At 48.3% G+C, this 23,091-nt stretch overlaps 7 protein-coding genes across 7 annotated transcripts; 3 read left to right on the top strand and 4 right to left on the bottom strand.

Annotated features, from left to right (window-relative positions):
- Positions 1–164: 164 nt before the first annotated feature.
- On the bottom strand, positions 165–1,057 carry N7516_005552 (EXPERA domain-containing protein; the record flags this gene model as incomplete). The annotated part of the gene is made up of 4 exons (XM_057218272.1): positions 165–238; positions 307–541; positions 624–787; positions 853–1,057. 4 exons carry the CDS (start codon positions 1,055–1,057, stop codon positions 165–167), a joined length of 678 nt encoding a protein of 225 aa, XP_057080155.1.
- Positions 1,058–1,917: 860 nt separating this feature from the next.
- On the bottom strand, positions 1,918–6,645 carry N7516_005553 (Galactose oxidase/kelch beta-propeller; the record flags this gene model as incomplete). Its single annotated transcript, XM_057218273.1, has 6 exons — positions 1,918–2,290; positions 2,314–4,740; positions 4,794–5,613; positions 5,662–5,763; positions 5,815–5,856; positions 5,916–6,645. 6 exons carry the CDS (start codon positions 6,643–6,645, stop codon positions 1,918–1,920), a joined length of 4,494 nt encoding a protein of 1,497 aa, XP_057080156.1.
- A 1,413-nt stretch (positions 6,646–8,058) lies between these two features.
- On the bottom strand, positions 8,059–10,284 carry N7516_005554 (uncharacterized protein; the record flags this gene model as incomplete). Its single annotated transcript, XM_057218274.1, has 2 exons — positions 8,059–8,108; positions 8,172–10,284. The coding sequence occupies 2 exons, from the start codon at positions 10,282–10,284 to the stop codon at positions 8,059–8,061; spliced, it is 2,163 nt and encodes a 720-aa protein (XP_057080157.1).
- A 1,856-nt stretch (positions 10,285–12,140) lies between these two features.
- Positions 12,141–14,139, top strand: N7516_005555 (Dyp-type peroxidase; the record flags this gene model as incomplete). The annotated part of the gene is made up of 8 exons (XM_057218275.1): positions 12,141–12,187; positions 12,247–12,481; positions 12,542–12,936; positions 12,995–13,087; positions 13,143–13,253; positions 13,310–13,407; positions 13,469–13,774; positions 13,847–14,139. The coding sequence occupies 8 exons, from the start codon at positions 12,141–12,143 to the stop codon at positions 14,137–14,139; spliced, it is 1,578 nt and encodes a 525-aa protein (XP_057080158.1).
- A 621-nt stretch (positions 14,140–14,760) lies between these two features.
- N7516_005556 (uncharacterized protein) lies at positions 14,761–16,949 on the top strand (the record flags this gene model as incomplete). Its single annotated transcript, XM_057218276.1, has 6 exons — positions 14,761–14,870; positions 14,946–14,980; positions 15,050–15,119; positions 15,182–15,349; positions 15,409–15,758; positions 15,808–16,949. 6 exons carry the CDS (start codon positions 14,761–14,763, stop codon positions 16,947–16,949), a joined length of 1,875 nt encoding a protein of 624 aa, XP_057080159.1.
- A 564-nt stretch (positions 16,950–17,513) lies between these two features.
- On the bottom strand, positions 17,514–19,569 carry N7516_005557 (uncharacterized protein; the record flags this gene model as incomplete). The annotated part of the gene is made up of 2 exons (XM_057218277.1): positions 17,514–18,213; positions 18,266–19,569. The coding sequence occupies 2 exons, from the start codon at positions 19,567–19,569 to the stop codon at positions 17,514–17,516; spliced, it is 2,004 nt and encodes a 667-aa protein (XP_057080160.1).
- A 344-nt stretch (positions 19,570–19,913) lies between these two features.
- Positions 19,914–21,651, top strand: N7516_005558 (misato family protein; the record flags this gene model as incomplete). Its single annotated transcript, XM_057218278.1, has 5 exons — positions 19,914–19,985; positions 20,035–20,237; positions 20,287–20,725; positions 20,795–21,315; positions 21,390–21,651. 5 exons carry the CDS (start codon positions 19,914–19,916, stop codon positions 21,649–21,651), a joined length of 1,497 nt encoding a protein of 498 aa, XP_057080161.1.
- Between the last annotated feature and the right edge of the window lie 1,440 nt (positions 21,652–23,091).

The following is a 23,091-nucleotide window of genomic DNA, read 5'->3' on the forward strand; positions in this document are numbered from 1 at the left end:
ATGTAGGGCTATCATATGATCCTAAGTACTATGCAGTGACCAATTTCCCCCTTCTGACCCATCTCTTCCATCTCAACCTCTTTCGTACAAAAAGGTTCTAGCCCAATGCTCCACTACAACATACGCCTCGACCCCCCACTATACCAGCTATGACGAAAGAGGTGTTACTTAGTCTTGTCTTTTTCCGACTGACGTTTGAGTGCAGCTGAGATGGTGGAGATGCTGTGATAGAGATAGTCTATAATAAATAAAAAAAAATGGTCAGCTTATAACGAGAATCCCGGGAACTACAGGACATAGACATACACGCCGGGACAATAATCCAGATGAAGTTCATCAAAAAGTAATACAGCCAAAAATAATACGGCTCCGGTCGGGAATATGGTCGGCCGTGGACATAGTCGTCAAACAAACTGGTCGCATAATACAAGGTGTCGCCGTACAGATGGCTCATGCACACAATGAGTTGGATCGGGTGGCGCAGGGAATGCCTGGTTGCGGTCAAGTATGCAACAACGAAGCACAATGGTCCCCACAGGAGCTTAGTAGGAATCAGGGAATCAGCGGTGAAATCCTCGAGTGTATAATACTATACTATGTTGATACATAGTGGTGGGACTCACCACGGTCATTGTCTCCATACATAACACCAACGTGTCCGAGGTCATATACCGGGAATCCGATAGAGCATATTCTTTCCATAGTTGCCCAAAAAGATCTTGGGCAGAAGCCATATGGTCATGGTGGACCATAAAGTAACCCTCGAAGAAGCAGTGCAGAGTTCCAGCTATAAATCCCCATTTTGGTCAATATTCAACCTTCATGTTCATCTTTTCTCGGTTGGCGTCTTACAGAGCACAAACCACAAGATGGCGATTCGATCCGCCATGCGCAGTGTCGGTTTCACATAGCTGGCCAGCGCAAAAATCACACTAAGAAGAATAGTACATGCCCCACCAGCAGAGACGAGAAGTTCCAACACTGGAGTCCGGTTGGGCTCATAACCCACAACATTGGCATCAAGGGGGTAATATGGGTGTGATGGAGGACTGGGCATGTTTGCAGTACCCCTGAGACTTGAAACTCTCTAGATCTCGACTGTTAATGCCCCAGTATCGCCGAAACACAATATAAGAAAAGGATAGAAAGGTCAATGGACGAGAGGTCGGAATGTTTTGCTTGGCTTTTTGCGAGGGAGGTGGATTTGAGTTCGGCCAATAACAAGCTTAAACAACATTTGAAGCTTAACGGATCTACAGATGAAGCCTTGATTTGAGAAGATACAATCAGAGATGAGATCAAGCAAAAATAAAGAACTAGTGACACAAAGCTTGAAATCCTTGCATTTTGTGTTCGTCTTTTAGCATTATTCTCATGTGAATTTATGCCTCAGGCGACAATAAATGCCTGAGGCATGGTATTGTTACACAGCGCATCAAACTACAACATACATAGTATACTAGAATAGTATACTAGACTTCTGATACTCTGGACACTAGCGCATAAACTGTGCTGTTTTATACGTATGCTACAACGGCCAAGCAAAGAAGAAGTGCAGTGCCGGACCAAAACTCTGACTATCCCACCAGTTATTTTCGCATGGTGATAAAAATGTCCTATACGAACACCCGTGTCATGACACGCACTATATATAACGGAGCCTGGACTATCTGAGCGTAATGCTCAGATATAGTGGTCTTTTGGCCTAGTTTGTAACTCGCCAGTCCAGGGGCAGGTTGTAACAACCCGCATATTATCAAGCCATACCCTACCTACACTTAACGCCGCCGTGATCTAATTCATTAAGGCCAAACTTGGTTTAATGGCCTGGTAGGCCTTCCCAATAACATGATATTCATACTACTGGTATATTCAAAGGTCTTTCTTCAGCAAAATGACTGACAAGGATGGAGATACTCACTCCTCGCTAAAACCCCATAGGAAATTAGCGAGGATAAGTCGTGCATCATGCAGGTTCAATCCACACGAGTCCCCGTACTTGACTAACACTTGTAGGGGCCGATAGTCGTCCTGCTCGACTGCTCGCTCGACTGCTGTGTCTACCATATCCTGTGATACTGCAATATCTTTTCGGTGGGCAAACAAAGTCTTCAAAACCCATCCCCGGCCGGCTTTTAAGGCACCGACTATAAGTCCATCGGTCACTGAAACTTCAAACTCACTCTCGAGAATGAGATTTAGTGTAGACACAGATACCCAATCACGCCAATCATTTGGTGTCTCTTTTTTGTCATCACTGCATTTAGAATATCCTGGCACAACTGGGAATCTTTCACATGGGAAAAAAGAAACTCAACATCCGTCGCATATGCAGCATTCAGAAACATCTGAGGGCATACTTCGATGTGTGGGGCAAACTTCCAAAGCACCCTGAGCATGTCAAGGCTACAACCGGAATTTCCTGATGCCCCAATCAGAATGTCTTGGGTAACAACGGCGTTATTTAGTTTCAAAAGATGCTTCATCACCTCCAAGCTCCCCTTGGCCGCGGCGGCTAACAGAACAGGTGGCGTGGCCTCGGTGGTTGAGCATCGGTCCAATACCAAGGTCAGCATAGCGTGATTGCCTGACTCGGCCGCAGTTTGCACACTCGTTTCGCAGAGATCAAGCTGTCCGAAACGGCTCTCCAAAATCTGGAGTGTTTTATAACCCGAACACTGATTACGGATGACTGCGTCAACAACCACCGAGGATGGCTTTTCAATCGTTGCGGTTCGCTGCAATAAAAGCTTGGTCATTTCATCTGCGAATCGGCGATTCTGAGCAGCACCAAGTAGCATCTGGCTCGAAATATGTGTCGAGCCGTGACGGTCGAGAAGTTTCGATATGGTTTCGTCGTAGTCCAACTGTTTCAATGCGTGTACGATCACAGCATCGGTAACTTGCATCTCTCGGTTATCCTCCAGAATGACATCCAGGATGATGTTCCCTTTTATAGAATTTTCCGTGCAAGCAATCAAAATCTCCTCTGCAACCTTCAAACCAGGTTTTATTTCAAGGAGCACTTGAAGGGTTTCGGGATTCCCCCATGTATTCTGAGCGCATTGCAACATCATTTGAACCCATAGTTCATCATCTAACGATCGATTCATCAAGGATACAAGTAGCTTGACCATTCGAGCCCCATCCCTGATATTTCGCGCTCCGCCAACAATGACTTTGGGCGTAATTGGGCCACCAGCCTTAAGCATAACCTCGAAAGGAGCGACTTTTCCCCATCTTGCAGCTTTCACCATAACCTTTTCTGTTACCGGCCAACCGTGATTAAGAAGAATCCCAAGCACTTCAGAGTTGTCTTGAGAGCTAACGGCTTGCATCATAGCTCTCTCGGTCCCTTTGACTTTCCCAGCGCGTTCCAGTAAAAGCTCTGTTTTGGCTCGCATACCGTCTCTAGAACCGTAATAGGTAGCCACTGCGATAACTTCACATGTAATGATTGATCCACCATTCTTGTCAAGGATCTCTCTCAGCCGCTCAATGGGTATGTCGACTATAGTATTCCTGAGTATCTCAGAGGTGATTAAGATGTCGGGGGCTCGGCTGAGGATTGCTTCAATGGCCGTGTAAGAGGTTATGGATTCTTCAATGAGCTCCGTCGTGATGTGGAGATTTTTATTATGATCAAGCAACAGCTCAATGATTTCCTTATCTTTACAGCCAGTATCCAGAATGACCGGGACGGTAATCAGGTCAGGCTCGATGAGAGTCAAGAACAATCTGAGCGGCTCGATATGGTCGTTTTCAACTAGTGCATTCAAAATGCGCTTTTGGAGTAATCGACCCTTTGTTTCTCCCATCAAATACTCCCAGATATAATACTGGGAGTGAGTCACGGCCGCCAGAATACATGCTTCTTTGACATCATCATCGAGATCATGGTAGTGATTGGTGCGAAGAACTTCACTGAAGCCGAAGACGCAGGAAAGCAAAACTCCCCGGTCCCGGGACCGATGGTAATTCTGCAATAGCTGGAGAAGATGCACTCCACATACGCCTTCCATTTTGCGGCGTTGGCGAGAATGTACCCAACACTTCAGTGGACAGTCCGAATCCGAGTCATCAAAAAGAAAATAGCGCAAGAGATGGAAAATGTGTAGTTTCTCGTCTGATCGATTCGTTTCCCCTGCGCCCACGCAGTGTATATTCCAATTTCGCAAGGAGTAGTCATGTATGCCTTTCCTGTAAGAGTCAATCTCTGACAAAGTTACGGTATCTTTATCACTGAGGCCCAATCCGCTGAGAAAATGGTCTGCACTGGGCGACCCGGAAGCTCCGAGCAATTTCAACAAGCATACTTCGGCGGCAAAGGTGTTGCTAGATTCCATGGAATATTCGGGCTTCGTTTCTAAAAACTCTCGCACTGACAGATGGGCGAAACGGAAGGTCCTGCTTCCGTCTTGGGTTGTCTGAGAGATCACGAAATTGCTGAGAAGATCTAAGATGAAGTCTTCATCAATCTCGTATACCTCAATATCCACGAAGGCCGTGATAGCTAGGGAGAAGTCTTCCCAACCAAAAACTCTCGTCGTGCATAACATCCATTTCAGCGTGTTTCGGAACAAAGCCCGATCTGTCTCTTCGGTGCTTTCGAGTGCCTTTATGTAGAGATCCTCGTATAGCTCGCTGAGTGGACGCGGGATCCTCGACATAGCAAATCTGATGTCCCTCTCTGTCCGAATCCAACGAAGACTCTGCAGCTGCAATTGGGCCCAACGGAACCTAACCCGTGTAAGCCTTTGTGTAATTCAAAGCCCAAAAAGATCCGAACTCACATCCCATTAGCCTTATAAATGGTATCTTTCTTGATCAATGTCTTCAAATCCTCCTTTGTCGCCTTGACTCGGATAGAGCCAAGTAGCTGGTTCTTTGCAACAAGTTTGTCTGTTTCAAAATTCACAAATTTCTCGATATCGGGCCCATTCTCTACCCACGTCACCTGAACCCCGGAGTGCGCCTGGATAGATAACCTCAAGTCACCCTCCTCGCGCGAAGTGACAAAAGCCTTCACGAGGCTAGTGGAGTTATTGATAATGTACTCGAGTGCCTCGACAAGTTCCGCTCGCTCCTCCCTGGCACACTCATCCAGAGCATCTATCACAATTGTCGTCCGGGAATGAGCTTCGGTCAGTTCTACGATTAAATCACGACATTCCCACAGACTGGGAGCTCTCATGGACCCATCTGCCAGGTGCATTTTCCTGTAAAGAGAAAGTGTTGGGGGAGCGAGGGGTCGGTTTGAAGATGGGCTGGAAAGCTGACGCGCAATACACCCAAGAATACTCTGTGCATTCCCACGTTGGGGCTCGGCAGTGTTGCGTGAACAATAAAAGTAGGCGTGAGCGAAGTCTTCACTATGACTGGAGACATCCATTCCATCGTCAATGACCACCGATGCTAGGCAGCTTTTGCCAGCACCCTGAGCACCATGAAGCCAAAGCAGCGAGTTTGTGCTTTCACATTTCCATTCAGTGAAACTTGGATGTTGCAGAACCCATTGGCACGTTTTATCCAGGACTCTGGATTTGATCGTGGTATGGTGATCAAGATACGGTTGAGTAGACAACCAGTCCAACATCTGCCGTCGCTGCATACCTGAAAAAGAGGTCAGATTGCTGCGATCAGTTAACCAGGGAAACTTACTGTCTAAATGATCCTCAAACTTGTTCAATTGGAAGGATACCTGTGAGATTGGCTCTGCCATTTGACGGAGCGTATCTCGCAGTGATTGAAATGTCTCCATCTCTATAGAACCATCAGTGGTGTATCTTTTCATGGATTAAGTCATCTCCTTACCTAATGACAAAGTCGCAAGATGAGAGGCAATATCGTTGTCCACTTATAAAATTGTGATCAACTACGCAGCGCGAACGAAACAAGGGGAGTGGAATACCTACTCTCAGCTTGAACCAAGCTTGCGCATCTGTCGACCAATTTCTCATCCGCTTCCATTTTCTCCAAAAGATCTTGGAAATCATTTTGTCCAAGAAGCCCACTTTTCAAAATTCGTACTAGAGATTGTGAGCTTTCCCCAGCTACAGTCCAAATTGGCAATATGAGCTCACCTCCTGTTTCTTGTTCAAAGTAGCGTTTGGCCTCAACAAGGTATTTGAGGATCGAGCCATATACCCTCACAACGGCCTCCTCGAGCTGCTCCGAGGCAGCTGAACCTTTTTGGGAGTAAATCTGCTCGATGATTCTATACCGTGCCGTCATTCTGGCGATTCTTTCGGCCCCCTGTACAACGAAATCAAATTTGCTGAAATCGTTGATAGCAATCTGCAATAAAAATCGAGCTCCCGCCCACGGTAAGGCAGCATGGCCCGGGTCATACTGCACAGCCTGATCGCCCACTGATTTGAATAGCTCGATACAGTGTGCGACTTTGCTCAGGAGGTCACGAATGATAATTTTCTTTCCTTTTCCTGGGATCGTGATTTGCCATCTCTTGTGGACGCATGTGTTGTATGCTTCCCGAGTAGTTCGCTCGAGACTCTCTAATATATCAAGCTCATTTTGCCGAGTTCTCTTCATACCATCGTCGCTTTCAAAGTCGAGAAGCTTCTGGTCAATCTTGTCCAGTTTGGCTTTGGCAGTCATCCAAAGGGACTGAGTCTCGATGTGCATGGTCAGTAATTGGCCGAAGCGGATATCTAAATTAAAATTAGAAAAAGGAATCCCAGAAGAGACTGGGTGCATCCATAGTAGGTATTGTTGACCCCGCGATTATGTGGGGTTTGTTGATATGTCGAAGCTGTCGAAGCATGAAGACCGGCATACCGGATGTTTTATTAATCCTATTTCCTTCCCCTACCGCCTTCTCAATTGGATACACCGCCCATTATTAGTTAGCTTTCATTGGTAGAAGGGTAAGCGGCAGTGTGGGGCGTTAAAACTTTTCCGTAACGTATTTCACATACAAGTTGGTTCAATACATAACTATGTACCTAGGTACCTTGGTACCTCAGGTGGATCCGATGGATCCACTTTGAGTCCTGGGCACGACTCTCTCTGGCAGTACGGAGTAACTATACCTCCTACCTAGGTAGGTACCTACAACGTAAGTAGGACGTGACAATCAACTAGGGCAAAAGGTTTATTTGGCCCTTTGCACCAGGCCGATGTTACTCCGACCGGCTGGCGTAATGCAAGTCGATGGTTGTTGTTCTTATCGGACAATGCAACATGGAGAAAAGACGACTACTCACTACTCGGCTTCCGAACAGCATAAAAAAGGTATAGGCCCCCTATAAAGGGGCCTTTATGATGATTGGTCAGAGTGATAGAAGTTGTTATACAATATACAATACTACTACGAAGGCAATTGTAACTAATACTATATATATATCCACACTAAACTCTAAACCTTTGTTTATATTCCGAGTTCTACCAGTATATATTATGCTTAGGTTAACCGAGGTTATACATTCTAGATCTATATGCCTCTAAGCGATCCGATAGATCTACTTTAAGTCGTACGACTCTCTCTAGTAGTATAAAACGTGATCCCTTTTTTATATACGTCGCCCTCGGCGTACTCTATGATCCTTTCTATAAGTATGTTTTTTTATTCGATAGAGTTTTAACCCAAGTCCTATAAGTATCTGAAGAGGCTAGCAAATTGAGACTTTTTTGCAGATCTGCTGTCATATTATAGCCGATGTCCAATACCCCGGAAAGGGATCCAAGGGGTTTGTCTTGAGCGGCTTCCTCGAGCTCAGTGTTCAACGATTTCTCTCCATATAAGGGCCTATGGCCTCGGAAGTACTGGTTCTGCTGTGGTTAGTACAAATAAATATGTGAATGTAATTTATATCGCTCACCAATATATTAGACTTGGCGCGCATACTTACCTTGACCCTATAACTGATAGGCTTTGTATAATCTTGACCAGAAATAAGACTACGGCAAATACATAGTTCAAGCTCGAGATTTTAGGTAACTTGTCAGATTCGAATTATAGCTGTAAAAACAGTAACACTGTATTTACGTCAAAACACTATATAAACTTTCCCGAGTCTTCAAATATACCGGGTTCACTTAAAACCACTTTCTCTTCAGCAACTCAATTCTCATGAACGATCCAACGTCTGTATAAGTCAGTTAGTCTCGGCTGCAAAAGTTGGCAACAAGTTGGAGTAATTCATGCTCACATTTCTGTTCATCCATCTCGCTCAGCGACTCCTCCATTGTTGGCTGGATAGTCTTCGTGTTGTCCAAGCCAATCATCATAATCTTGGCAATGCTAGGCACGCCATCACGGTCCATAACAAACAGCATCCAGTATCCGGGAATCAGGATACCCGAGTCCTTGGGCAGGGTAGCCATGTAGGTATTCCAGAAGATTGAGGTAGGATAAATATGAAGTGGAATGCGGCGTTGATCAGTGTTGACGGTGTGAGTGTTGGTTCCCAAACGGATCAAGGAAGCTTTCTTGATCGGGCCGGATGTCTGGAATCTCAGAGTGCTGCCCACGGAGGCATAATCTTTCAAGCCTGAAATAATCTCTGGACGGGGACGGGGCTCGCCGGAGGCAGTAAGGAGGTAGGGGGGTGTAAAGATCTGGCCATCATAGTGGTTGGCCGTGCAGTTGCCACAGAGGCCACCGCCTGCATTCAATACTCGAGCATCTGGGAGGAGAATTGACACAGTGTGGTATACTCTGACAACATTGTTCTGCTGCATCTTGGTGAAAGTGTCGGTTTCAGGGTCATAGATTTCAGGAATAAATTGAACATTTTCCTCGTTAAACGCAATGCCGAACTGCTGGCCACCAAAGGTCGCGACCTTTCCATCGGGGAGAACGACCGAAGTGTGGAACACACGCTCATAGTGCATAGTGCCTCGTCCGGCCGGTTTAACCGTCGGCGGCTGGTTTGGTTCGCCGATGGTAATAATGTGGGCGGCGTTTGTGGACCATGATTTATCATAATCAGGGGAGCCACCGAGAGTGAGAATCTTTCCCTTAACGGCATCGAACATGACTGCGTTGCCCGACATAGAATCCTCATCGTCCATACGACGTCCTGCTGCCTTAGTAGTTCCATTGGCATGAGCGGAGTACCAGTTCATATTTTTGCTAGGCCCAGCTTGGAAAACACTCAGATCCTTCCAGCCGAAGAGCCAGCCATGGTTGTCCGCTCGCCAGGGACCTTCCATATCCTCCGTCAACATGTTATGGACTTTAGCGTCAGGAAGCATGGTCCAGTTTCGGGTAGCAGGGTCATAAACTTCGGCATCCTTCTCAACGTTCGAAGCTCCAGCCCAAGAACCTCCAATGACGAAGACGCGTCCATCGGAGAGAGTTGTAGAGGCCTGGTATCCACGACGGAGTTGCATTTCGCTTGCGCGAACCCACTCATCATTGGTAGAATCATAGAGACTAGTCTCGGAGGCATCATTGCCACCAGTCACGACCATCATACCGGTGCCGTCATATGAAATTCCTGGGCAGAACATGTCATGGTGGGTGTTGGTGACGGTGCGCTTGGTGACCTCGCCAGTCAATGGGTTCCATCGGGTCATAACAGTCTTTCCTCCGGGGGTCGAATGGAATAGGTCATCGGCCCACGAGGACCAAAGAGCAAGCATGCCAGATCCCTCCTGAGCACCGGAGACAGGCACAATTGGGAAATCAAGAGTTGGCCCCCAGACACCTAGAGCAGGGTTACGAGGAATGGTGTACAGAGTTCCATAGATGTTCAGTTCAGCGATACCGATCCAGGGATTTTCTTTATCGGCATCGGTAGTGATTCTGAGGTAACGGGTAGATGATGGCTCGAACGCAGACATTCGCTGTCTGTTTGTAATGGGCCACATTCCATATGCGACAGGCCCGGTCCAAGTTTCATGATCTTCGCTGACCCAGATCTTGTGCTGGGTAATGAGACCTTCGGTATCCGTATCAGTTGGAGGAAGGACAACAACGGCGCCCACTTGGTACCACGCCCCAAGATCGACAATGAAAGTGTGTCCCTTGTCGGAGGGGTCGCTGTGCCAGGCAGTATCGCTCTTGCCATCGATCGCATTTTTGCATGGGAAGTCAGCAGCGGAGCTGCTGCATGTCAAGGTCCAGTCTTGGCGAGGGATTCGGTGACCTTGGTAAGGAGGAGATTCATCTTTGAATTCCGGTACAAAGGAAGGGTTGTCGGATTTGCCATAGCCAGAAACACGCTCTCCTCTCATAGCTTGGTGCATGTATTCGGCCATACCATTGACTCCACCAATGGAAGCCCCAAGGAGGAGCCCAGCCCATTGAAGCTTCATGATGGGCGAAATTGATCGAAGAGCAAAAGGAATGTGAAAGACGAGGAGGGGAAAAAAAAGCTCACTTCACCTGTAGGAAAAGAAACCCTTGACGTGACTGAGGGCACATACATATAAGTATGCTACTCGGCATTCTCCATCTGGGGCGGAGCTCTACTCCCATTTCAGAACCAAGGGATTTTCTGCACAGGGTAATTGGCAATAGCCTTTTGCCAATAGTACAACATACGTGGACTATGACATTTTCACTGGATCTCTCGAGGGTCAGGTGGGGGTGGTTTCCACCAGTCAAGTGTCATATCGGCATTGTTGAAGATCGAGATGAGGGATAAGACGTCAGTGGGTGTCTGGGCCCACCTTGCGTAGTGCGACGTGACTGGGTCCTCCTTTTTAGATCGGTGAAAGGTTCCCAAACATCAGACCCGATCGGCGATGCTCGGTGACAAGTCAATGATCGGCGTTCTCCAGCGGAAAACTCGGCATGCAAGCTCACTCCGAGCTAGATATGTAGGTACCTATGTTGTATGCAGTTCAGCTGTGTGAGATTAGTTATTCCTACCCTGTATGTTACAGGTGGGGCTTCCAAGGTTGTACAACATACGAGTCAAAACGTTTGCAAAATTAGGTACTAACTACATGTCGATTATGAGGGAGGAACCACAAATACAGAGTACTCCGTACAAGAGTCGATAGTTCGTGCTAGCGGGCATAGGGTGGAGTCCGGCCCGCTTCCGCTTGAGACATCCATGGATTGATTAAGCGCTAAGCTTCCAAGGTTACTCCCGAAGAACCTTGGAAGTTGTCTTTCACGTAGGTGGAAGTCCATTTCAGCTGAGTCTGGTGTTATTCTTTACAGATGTGAGTTACATGTGTCCCCTCCTCGCAGAAATGAGTTCAAAATGCAGTAACATTATGTGGACCCAGTGGAAAGCTGAAAGCTGTCAGCTCCACATCCCTCAACTTCATCATTTTCCATTTTCTTGCGATTTATTTCAAACTGTTGGGTTAACATACCCTGTATACGATATTAAGCCATACCTAAACAATTGACCGCCATGACTTGTTACATGCTCTATAATCGACTAAAATGTCGCTCATTTAGATGCAGCTAAGTATATTGCAGCTGAAGCCTACATATGTATGTACTCCGCATGGGGTAGAGATCTGTACGACGTACATCGATGTACATCTTAAATTGCCAAATATAGATATTCCGAGACCTCCACCCCCTCCAGCCAGGACGTGTGCTATGTCATGGACGGAGTACTCAGTACTAGCCCGCAGGAACTGTGATGTTCGAGATAGGTATAATATCTATTGTCTCATTTGCTCGAAGGGTGACCCACCCGCCAAATGTGACTGGAAATGTGGGCTATGTTGATCTCCGTACTGTCGGTAGAGATGCGACCCTATTATCATCTCCGAATTAGGAATACATGCGATCAATGACCTGTGGGGCGATTCGTTCGCAAACTCAAGTCAATGTTGTATTCGAGGCGTAATATGGAGTATGCCATTCCCCTTCTCGCCCCAGAGATGCCCGTACGGCTGAATCTGGCTATGATCGAGCATTGCCATTGGACCTACCTCACTCAGTACTATGCTCCATATTTACTCCGTAAGGGGCGATCTGATCCAGTGGCTGCTACGTGCGGTTCAATCAGACACCTGTTTCGCCCCGCCTCTTTCGTTTGTTTTTTTCGTCAGAAAATGAAATTGTCGTTGGATGAGAGGATGGCGAGCCACCCCTCTCTTTTCATATAATTATCCCATCCCCTCAGGTCAACTTGCGTGGTTTTGTCAGTAGCCTTCATTGACATTGGATTGTACACTCTTGAAGAGTTCGACTTTCCATCATGAGTCTTACTTCAGCCATTAAGTCGAATATCCAGGGAGATGTTTGGTATGTTTCCCGAATTTTCATATGTCGAAGTGGTCTTTCAAAATACTAACCTTCGTAAGGCCCGGTCTCCCCAAACGATTCCAGTCCTTCCTTTTCTTCCGTGTTCAAAACAAGGTTGATTTCAAGAACCGGCTGAAGACGTTTATTCCCAAGATCACAACGGGTAAAGATGCCTGTGAGATGGGCGAAATCATGAAGAAGGCAAAGAAGGAGGCCCAACTCGCCAAGAGATCCGTTAAGCTCGAAGGCTTACCTGGAATCAACATTGGCTTTACCTCTACTGGCCTTGAAGCAGTAGGTTTTCCAACTGGTCTTACTACCGTACAACGGATGCTGATAAGCGACTACTCATAGCTTGGAGCTTTTGTGAATGTCGCGGATCAGACCATCGTAAAAAAGGACAGACAGCTATCTACTGTCTTCCGGAAGCAACAACTTCGTGGTGGACTGTTCGAAAAGGGCATGTATGCGGATCTTGTGGGTGAGGGGTGGGACAACCCCGACGAGCTTCGAGAGCAATACAAGCCAACCGCAAAGGGTGAGAGACTTATTGATGGTGTCATTTTGGTGACCGCAAGCGTGAAGGGTGATTTGGATACCAAGATCAGCGAGGTGAAGCAACATTTCCTAGCCGAGGAGGGAGAACCTCTCAACCCAGACACCTATGTCCTCAGCAAGAACCCCTCTATCGAGTTTACCTTGACCAGAGAGGGAAATGTTCGTCCAGGCCAGATGAAAGGAAAAGAACAGTAAGTACTTATCAAAAGCCGGAGAGTCTTCACGGGCCAAACTTACCTTTATATTCAGCTTTGGATTCAAGGATGGCATTAGCCAGCCGATACTCGAGGGCTGGGATGAAAGACAACCCGTTGGAAAAGAACCCAAGGCCACAAAGCCAGGGTAAGTGTTCTCAAAGTCGTTAAAAATGAAGGGCCCTCAGACTGATGAAATGCAGGTTGATTGTTTGCGGGTACGAGGGCGACCCTATGGGCCAACCGGCGTGGGCCAAGGATGGCAGTTTCCTTGTTTTCCGTGACCTCCAGCAACTTGTTCCTGAATTTGACGAGTAAGTGACCTCTGGTTGTTCCATTTTTACGTATTTGGCATTGACCGAGTTTATAGGTTCATGGAGGAAAATGCGAAGAATGCGCCTTTCGCTCAAGACCACGACAAGCCAGCTGAGAAGCTTGCTGCATACTTGATGGGAAGATGGAAGAACGGTTAGTGGCAAAAGTCAATCCTGTTGAAGATTCATGCAACAATTTGCTGAACAATATCTAGGAACCCCTGTGGATGAGTCTCCTCACGATGACTCGAACGAGAGTCTATTCACATCGAACAACTTCGACTACCACCCCGTCGAGGAGCACAACAAGTGTCCCTTCGCGGCACACACCCGTAAAATGAGACCACGAGCTGACTTGGAGCACGACCATGCTGTTATTATCCGCCGAGGAATTCCATATGGCGACGAAGTCTCAGCCCAAGAAATGACCAACCGGAAATCGGCCGCCGACAAGGAACGTGGACTTCTGTTCGCCTGCTACCAGAGTGACATCCGCAATGGATTCAACTTCTTGACTACCCGTAAGCACTCAAATCTTGAACTCAGACATGACGTTTGACAAAGGGGCCTCACTAACATTTGACTTCTTCCAGGCTGGGCGAGCAACCACCACTTCCCCGACCGCAAGAGTAACTTTGTCGGTGATGAAGGTCCTGGTATTGATGCGTTTGTGGGCCAGAGACTGGACCACCACCCGCCTCGCTCTATCGGTCTTCCCGATGGCAAATATCCTACTGAGGCCCGCATGCCCCTCGATAGCTGGGTTGTTCAAAGGGGAGGCGATTACTTCTTTGTGCCTTCTATTTCAACATTGGAGAACGAGCTCACAGGCTCTGGCATCTTTGACCAAGAGAAACTGAAGAGTCTTCGTGAAGATAACGCCTAATTATGGGGAATTCGAAAGTCATCACTGTAGTAGATATCGTGCTATATAGTCTTGATATAATCAATATTCTGAGGGGAACATTTCTCTTTAAAATATAAATTTGCCCTCTTGGGTATCATGTCTGCTGCTGGGTAATATAGAGCTTAAGCACCGTCAAGATTGCGGTTTCCTTGGTTTATAACCAAGTTCTAAAGGACTCCCATCCGACCCTTCCAGCACACGTATGACCCACATCTTGACGGACTACAGCTCGCCGCGCAGAAGCTGTCTGTCGGAAGGAGCTGGAAGATAGGTTGTGGCGTTGGACGTCTCGAGGTCGTCGATCAGGGCGCGATCGAAGCTGAGGGATATTTAAGGGACAAGAAGCGGAGTCAAAGTCTCACCTTTACATCAAAGTTTTATTCTCGAGTATCACTGAGACAACAAATGTATATTTCCGTCACTGGAAAGCACAAGGCGAGAGATGGTGAATGGTTGGCTTGTCCGAAGTCGTTATAGATCCGAGGTTGCTGCCTTAGGCACCAACTCCGCATAGCCAAGGTCCCCTTCGGAGACCCCTCAACTTACCGTGATTCCCCGACACAGCTTGAATGGTGTCGCACCCCATGATTCTGCTTGAAAATGGTATCCGAATCTCCTAGGCCTTTGGACATTGACGTCTCACATTCCACTATGGAGTCGCCACCAGCCATTGCCGCCTTGTTCGTCATTAGCTTCGACATCAGAGCCGGGTAATTCCTCCTCCCTCCCCTAGGCATCATAGCTCTCAAGCTTAGGAACCTATTGCTGACATTCTGCGACAATAGATATGTCGTCTCGTGGAAGCGAACTGCGCCGGGAGGTGAGCAATCAATTATCTAGCCGAGGCTACAATCGCTCCGACACGCGATACTGACTCCCGAGTGAATAGTTGAGGTTGAAGGGGTTGTGGAATACAAATCGCTGCCCTCTGGGCTGCACAATGTGTCTGAAGACCTAGTGTATGTTTTTTTTAGCGTTTCCAAAAGCTTTGGATCCGATCTTTGCTGACGCGCTCCTTTAGGTACTTCGTGCATGAACAGTATGCCGGTATCAGCGCGTTCCTCAATCATCCCGCCACAGAGGCCGAACGCAATGCGAAGATGTTTGCGATCGGAGTTCTGGTGCCCCTCAGTACCGGAAGACTTGGGAAAAGCTGGCGACACGCTCCAAGGCTCCAGGAACTGACACAGTTCGTATCTCCAGGCCTCGGCGATGGACGAAATCCCGACTGACACTGGTGCTTGGTAGGAAATACGCTGAGAACGTGTCGGATATGCAGTATCTATGCGATTACTGGGACACATACAGGATAGGAGAGACCGATTCTGCAGCGCCTGACTCCCCCCTCGACTCGCCTCTTAGTCTTCGATTCCGACCCGGCGAGCGACCAGACCACCTGGGTCGCAACCGCGCGTTCAGTGATGCAATGGTGCTGGAAACGTTCAGGCCGGCCCTGACACCATTCCACCCCGCTTCATCGCTTCCAGATTTCACAGAGAGCTTCGGACCTTTGATCTTCCCCCTATACAGAGCAGCTTTGCTGCGCAAGCGGATTCTCTTTATGGGCGAGGCTCCTGTACACTCGTCGTGCAAATACGGTACGCTCCTATGCGCATGGTAATCGATCTACTGCTAATTCAGATCCAGTATATGATCTATCTCTATTAGCATCACTGCCAAACTCCCTCCTACAGCTACTCCCCGACGATCGCATACCACCACTACGCCCCCGCCCCCTCTTTAACGTCGGAATTCATGATATCCCCTACCTTTCCTCCTTCGATCCATCGCGCAGCATCAGAGACCCCGAGACAGATCCGAGCTGGATCGCCTGCTCAACCGATACCGTCTTAACCATGAAACCCGACCTCTTCGACATTCTTGTCGCCCTCCCCGCACCATACTCACAAGAAACTGCCGAGCGAGCCTTCCCCAAAATCTCCCTCGTCCATAACACAGGCGGCAAACCCAACCAAATCCAACAAATCGAGCTCAAAGCAACCCAGCGCGACGCCCGTCGCTACGCAATGCTCCGCCGCGGACTCCGCCAATTCTCCAACGACCGCCCCACATCCCTAGAACAAGACCCCTCAGACACAGACTCAACCTATTCATCCAGCGCCGTCGTCGAGCCTATCTCCTGGACTCGGCTGGCCTACACCTCCTTCATCTGGTGGGCCTCTGCCGGCGAGAACCGCGACGGCCTCTCGGAGGAAGAGGAAGAACAGCAGATAGAACAAGACTCCCGCCTTCTGGCAAGCGTCGAGAGTCTCTCCCGCCCACCCTACAACTCAACCTCCCACGCCGACCCACCCCGCAACCCCCTCCAAGAAGAGCAGCAGCCGCTCGAAGTCGCGCTGGTCGCGTACTTCCGCCGTCTAACGTCGCAGATCTTCGTTACGTTGGCTGGCGCCATCGCCCGCTATGATAGCGACATCGATGACGATGCGTATAATGATGCGCCGTACATCGATGAAGATGATGAGGACACTGAGCCTTCACTCTCCATGTCTCGCCAGTCTATCCATGGCGACGAGGGGACCTCGCCTTTGCTCCGGCAGCGGTCGAGTGTGAGTGGGTCTGCGAGTCATGGGTCGAGAGCTGGTCACCGTAGCAATGGTTCGCATGACACTGTCACGATTACAGTGGCAGATATGGCAGAGATAGGGCTCGATGTGTGGAGTGTGACGGACCGTGTCTTTGTTGAGGAGTTGGTTTCTTTGTGGTGGGGTCGTGATGCGAAGGTTGATAGTGCGAGGATTAGATGCTGTGGGATCTCGGTTTTGTAAAGGCTGGTTCTTTGATCCTTGAGATCCCCTTTGTGAAGATCTTCATGAGAGGATATTGTTCCTTGTCAGGCATATATTATACGTTGTATGTCAATATCAATTTCTCCATATGGCTGATTTGATTCTAGTTCTGACAGAAGGTTGTTTTAAATGTGTGTGTTTTTAAAACTGAGAGTATACCTAGGATTGTGCGATGAAGAAGACTGCTACCATGATAAAATAGAATTATCTCTCGACAATGTCAAAACCCATGTACAGAGGAAGAAAATGAGACGGACATAGGAAATGTAAAAGAGGGACACAAACAGTGAAGCCGAGATTGCATCGAAGGAAGGACAGACAGTTGGGGAATTAAATCCGTAGTATACTGAGGCTCATGACATCGGAGCTAAAAGATCCAAACACAAAACAAACAAAACATATTGCTTCCAATCGCCATGCAAATGAAATAAAGACAAGTTGATGCAGCGCCGGGGGGTATTAGAGGAAACGACAAGCACCGGCAGACCATGCAAAAGAAAGGCATAAATATGCATCATGAGATATACATCCCAGGGGCATTCATTAACGTCGGAACATCCGAACAGGAGCGCTCATATCTCGGCGTTCACCAAGTTCATTCTCGGTCCTCGAATCAGCCCGAAGATTGGGGTTTGGAAGGCGTCGAGGTCCCCGAGCAGGGGTCGGGTTGGATCCCGCTGAGGCACGAGCTGCACGGCCAGGCTCGCTGGCACTGACTGATCGCTGCTTGCTATGGGTACGGCCTCGTCGTGCCCTGATCTGTGCGAGTGCTTGTTCGCGGTCGATGGGTGTGTTGGGAACGCCAGGGTGTGAAGTGCGCTGTGACTGTGGCTCTTGTCGAGAAGGAGCTCTCTTTGGGGGGTTGATGGGCTGGCGGTATCCATGGGGATCTCTCTCGACACGTCTCGACGGCCTTGCCTCCACAGACGGCGGTGCACGCGAGTGTGCGGCGACACCATCTGATTGGATGGGACGAGGCATTCTGGCCCGAGTCGGCTCCCCAGAGGGGGTAAACGAGTCGACCTGTTGGTCGGGTGATGCAGAGGCATCAGCATGAACTTTGTGGACATCTGGCTGAGGCTCGGCGAGATCAGGTGCGTCGAAAAAATCCAACCGCAGAGGTCTGACGTTATCTCGGAGAGGAGATGGGAATGTCGTGAATGTGCCGGTCTCTGGAGAAAACGTGACTAGGGGCTCGGCTGGCACCTGCATCTTGGGAAGATCCGTGGGTTCGGCCTTCACACTAGACGCGGTGTGCTGATGGACAGGAACAGGTGGCGCCGCCAGAGGTGTACGACTTGGCTCGGGTTCGTCCTGGTGGACACTGTGTTGAGGAGATCCCACCTGGGGGGGTGGGGGCCTGGTGGACAGGAGATCGGTGGACGGGAGGTGGAGGAGGGGGAGGGCTGGCCTCGGGGGTGCTAGCTTGGTGAGACTGTGCTTGGTCCACACGGGCTTGCTGAATGCTTGCTTGTTGAGCACGAGCTTTCTCTTCCGCCTCAATCTGAGGCTTTTGAAATTTGTGATAGTACTCAGCGTCGTAGATGTAGCGACGACCTTGGCTCTCAGCAAGCCTGCAAGAGCAGCGTTCGAACTGGCACTCGATATTCAGGAAATGAACCATATCTTCAGCTGCGACTCTGCGACGACGTTCGAAGTCTAGCTCTTCCTTCATCCCCTCCAAGAGATCCTCGTCCATTTCAGCACCCGTCTCGGATTCGGGTTGTTTACTCTCTGTCTTTGGTGTAAAATCAGACAAACGTGGGCGTTTGGGAGGAGTGGCTTCTGCATGATCTTCTTCACGTGCCGGAGCTGGGGATAAAACAGATCCCGCAGCGGCTCGCTTCGGTCTGCGCGGGGTGGTCAAAAAGGCGAGGTCGCCCTCTGCTATTGACAGTCTTCCGAAATCCTCTTTCCGAATCTCATGGGCGCGGACTTCGAGGGTGCTCGAGCGGTTGTCTGTTTCGAGGGCACGGAATTTCTCTTTCAGGACTTCGAGTTCCTCTGTAAGACCAGCCAGAGCATAGGCGCGTTCGAATGCCTCCTGTTTGGCCTTATCCTTCGCCTCGCGTTCTGCCCCCACTTCATCTTTCAGTGCTCTGACCTCTGATTTCGCTTGTTTCAATTCTTCTTGAAGTTTGACCAAGGTCGATCCGGCCCGAAAAGCTTCTTTCCGGGCTTTTCGGATTTCCTTTTCGAAAATTGATCGTTCGTGGGCCTGGCGTTCTTTTGTCCCGTGAAGCTCTTCCAGTAATGACTCGAGGCGTTCACTGATCCGGCGTTCTCGTGTTTGTGCTTCGGATAAATCTTCTTGTGCGGTGGCTAGGGCCGACTCGGCTTCCTCGCGGCCCAAGATAGCCCGCTGTAGAGCGGCATTATTTGCTGCAGAGTTGGCCGGGCTGCCTCCTTGAGAGAGGCCATTTAAAAACGCCACTTTGGCTTGAACTTCCGAAACACCCCGGGTGCTCTTGTGGTGTAGTGTGAGAAGATCGGAAGGTAGTGAGGGAGATGCGGGTATGTTTTGTTGATTCATGCGTTCCGGCGAAACCGGATTCAGTGCTTTTGAGGGGCTCAGGATGGGACGTGTTGGAGACTCCATCTCAGATACTTGACAAATAATGGATCCAGCCGATGATGATCACAAGGTCAAAGAGTCATCACAGGATTGAGGAAGGAGATTCACGAGGGAAAATCACCGTTGTGGAGTTAGGGTGGTGACGCACCCACAGAAACATGTTTATTACCCTCTTTGGAATGATCAGGTGACTGTTGCCCTGGTGACTCTCTGCACCTTCCCCGATATGGTTAGACACTCACGTGCGATAATCCTCCACATCAGGACTAGCGTCACCTTTGGCTATGTCTGTGCGTCTTCAGGCGGGCATTGTCGATATCAAAATTTACTGAGGGGCTACACTGCGAGTATCATTTTCATCCATCAATATGCATGAAATTGTCACACTTCAGCTGGGTCAGCGGGCTAACTATCTAGCAACACACTTTTGGAATCTACAGGTACTGTCATCTACCGTTGGATGCGAACTTTTATCTAATATCTAACTAGGAATCATACTTCACATACAACGATGGAGAACAATCCGATGTTGATCACGATGTTCACTTTCGACCGGGTGTTGGAGCAGATGGCTCTGAGACTTACACTCCACGCACAGTAATCTATGATCTGAAAGGTGGATTTGGAACGTTGCGCAGATACAATGCACTTTACGAGCTCAGTGAAGACTCCACAGCAGGTCAAGGGTTATGGTATGCGGCTCAAATGGATGGACAAGTTTTTGAAACTAATATCTGGCAGGGATGGACGAGAGGTAGTCCAAAAGCAAACTCCAATCCAACAAAGTGAATATCAGAAAAGCTTGGATCTAGGAACTACAGCCCCTCGCCTGACTTCGGAGGCTGTACGCTACTGGTCAGACTATAACAGAGTGTACTATCACCCGAGGTCCATTGTTCAGCTAAATGAATATGACTTGAACTCCCAGACTATGCCCTTTGAGGATTGGAATGTCGGGGAAGAGTTATTTAAAGACCTTGACAAGGAGCATGACCTGCTCGACCGTGACCTGAGACCTCTCCTTGAGGAATGTGACCACTTGCGGGCGCTGCAACTGTTCTCCGGGTCAGATGATGCCTGGGGCGGATTCACTGCCCAGTATATGGAAAGACTGAGAGATGAATTCGGAAAGAAAAGTATTTGGGTGTGGGCTATTGAAGACGGCACTAAAATCCAACGGGTAAGTGACACAGTAGTGCTATTTTGGAGAATCGCGAGCTCGGTTGGCTAAGTTTCGAACTTTGTGTAGCATCACCAGTTCAAGAAGGATACGAACAAGGCCAGGTCACTCTGCTCGATCTCGCCACTGGCCTCGCTCTATTCTCCAATTATCGACGTTCCGCATAACCTGCCCGGTTACCTCAAAGTTGATCGCCAATCAGAATGGCAGAAAACAGCCCTGCTCGCCTCAGCTATTGAGACGGTCACACTGCCTTCCCGATTGCGGCCATATCAACATTTCGAGGCCTCCCTCGCCGGGGAAGATGGCACGCACACCATCTTCGAATTACAATCTTCTATCAACAAAATCAAAATCAATGACGGTCAGACTAAGGAAGCCTCCAATGAGGATGGGCCGACCAAAGCCGAAATTGAATTTGACATTGACTTCGCCTATGACGGCGAGTACAGCAAGGGCGCTCACACTTTCAATCAAGTCCAAGTAACCCGTGGAGAAGAACCGGAAAGGGACAGTGAGTCCACGGAGGACACAGACGTTGGGTACCTTCGCAAACTTAGACGGTTCAACTCAGAGTCGATGCTGCAAAGGTAGGTTTCCCCATTTTGCGCATTTACTTTCACTGTCTCAGCCAGGACGCTCACATTCTATACCACCATTCTAGTTTCCACACGCCACTCAGTATGCCTATTCTTGACAGTTTCCCTGACGACATGTTCCCCACCCCCGAGGCAGGCACTGGGGTAAATGTATTTACGGCATTGACCGCCTCGACAAGGACAGCTCAGAGGATCAAGGCTATCTCGGCAACGGCCGGACGTTTGGTCTCTGTAGATGAGCGTGAGGCCTTGGTAAATGGACTTGGCGAGATTCGAGAGTACTACGAGACGGGGTGGAGTAGCGGCTCGGACGACGATGATGATTAGACAAAGAACATATGTTGATATCATCACAATCTAAAAATGACAGGGTATGCAGTTTCGGGCGGTATTTGCCTCCCATTGTGTAGGTCTAATATACGAAGTATGCACCACTGTCTACCCCGGAAAAGACCTGGAAAGATTCTGTGGCTTAAGGCTGATCTATTGGATCATATTTTCCCCAAACCCTGAGACTTTAGTGTTTAAGACATATCCTAATTTTAGATACTTCCAAGGTATATGAACCTTGGAAGACATACTATGGATACTATGGGGTAGAGTATAAATGGAAAGTTCCTTGGTAATATTTGAACCTTCCAAGGTTGGAATGCCCCAGCTTTTTCTGAATGGACGAATCCCTCCGTATTCCTGGAAGAAGGCTGGTATAACTTCAAGGATCCCAAATGTTTCTTGTTGTGTGACTTCATAGTATTGTGCAATAGTCTAAGTACATATACAACGCTTAACTAACTATGTTATGTAACTAGTGTATGTTGTATAACTAACTAGATAGATAAATATGTAAGTTTATCCTCAACAGCTCATCTACCCCGCCATTATTCCTTTTTCTTGTCAAACCGAGATTGAGCGCGTTATCAGTCCGATTGGAAATTCTAATAGTCTGGAGTGGGAGAATGTTGGAATAGATCGACTTCCCATTATACAGCTGTGGAAGAATAGGATACCTAGGTACACATATGTAGTCCTATGAGACATATTGTATACGTCAGATGTAGGGAACGAACATTGAAAAAGGGGGAAAGAGAATATCTCAGGGCAGAACCAAGATCAAAGAGGGGGAAAAAAAAGCGAAAAATCGAAAAATAGAAAAATAGAAAAATAGAAAAATAAACAACACGTTGACATCACCACTATGTGGGAATCTATCGTTAACTAACTACGGAGTAGTTAGTTAGTTAAGGGGGATTCATGTGGGAACCCATAACTAACTATCGTACCAATCGCGGGGGGGCCTCGGGAACTTCCCTGCATGTTTTCTATTGGGGAAAGAGAAAAAGAGACCGGGATCTCTAGGGCTGTCCAGGGCGTGTTCCACAATATCCACTGTCCTGCGTTCACCCTTTTGCAAGACTTTCAACTGTTTCCTGCATGAGACACTTTGTCCAGGGGCACTGTGTTGTGATTGCTCCGTACCCCAACCAAGTCCAGCCTCTAGATGGGCATCACCGATATCGGGTCACTGTTCCATCTATTCTTTTTTCTGCCTTACCAGAGCTCCAAGGTTTACTCCCACTTACTTTGCTTTAGACATACTCTATACACAGTTTCAATTTCCACTTGTCATTCGTTATGTTTCCCCACACTTTTACTTGGGCAAATGGGGTTATGGGCCGAACTTAAGAGCTAATTCATAGCTCGGTCTCATGACGTGGAGAAGAGACATTTTTCATGGGTTCCCATCGCTATGGAGGGTCAAGACAAAGG

This window comes from Penicillium verrucosum (assembly GCF_028828655.1).
Source record: "Penicillium verrucosum strain IBT 35672 chromosome Unknown utg000001l_segment0_segment0, whole genome shotgun sequence".
Classification (NCBI taxonomy): domain Eukaryota; kingdom Fungi; phylum Ascomycota; class Eurotiomycetes; order Eurotiales; family Aspergillaceae; genus Penicillium; species Penicillium verrucosum.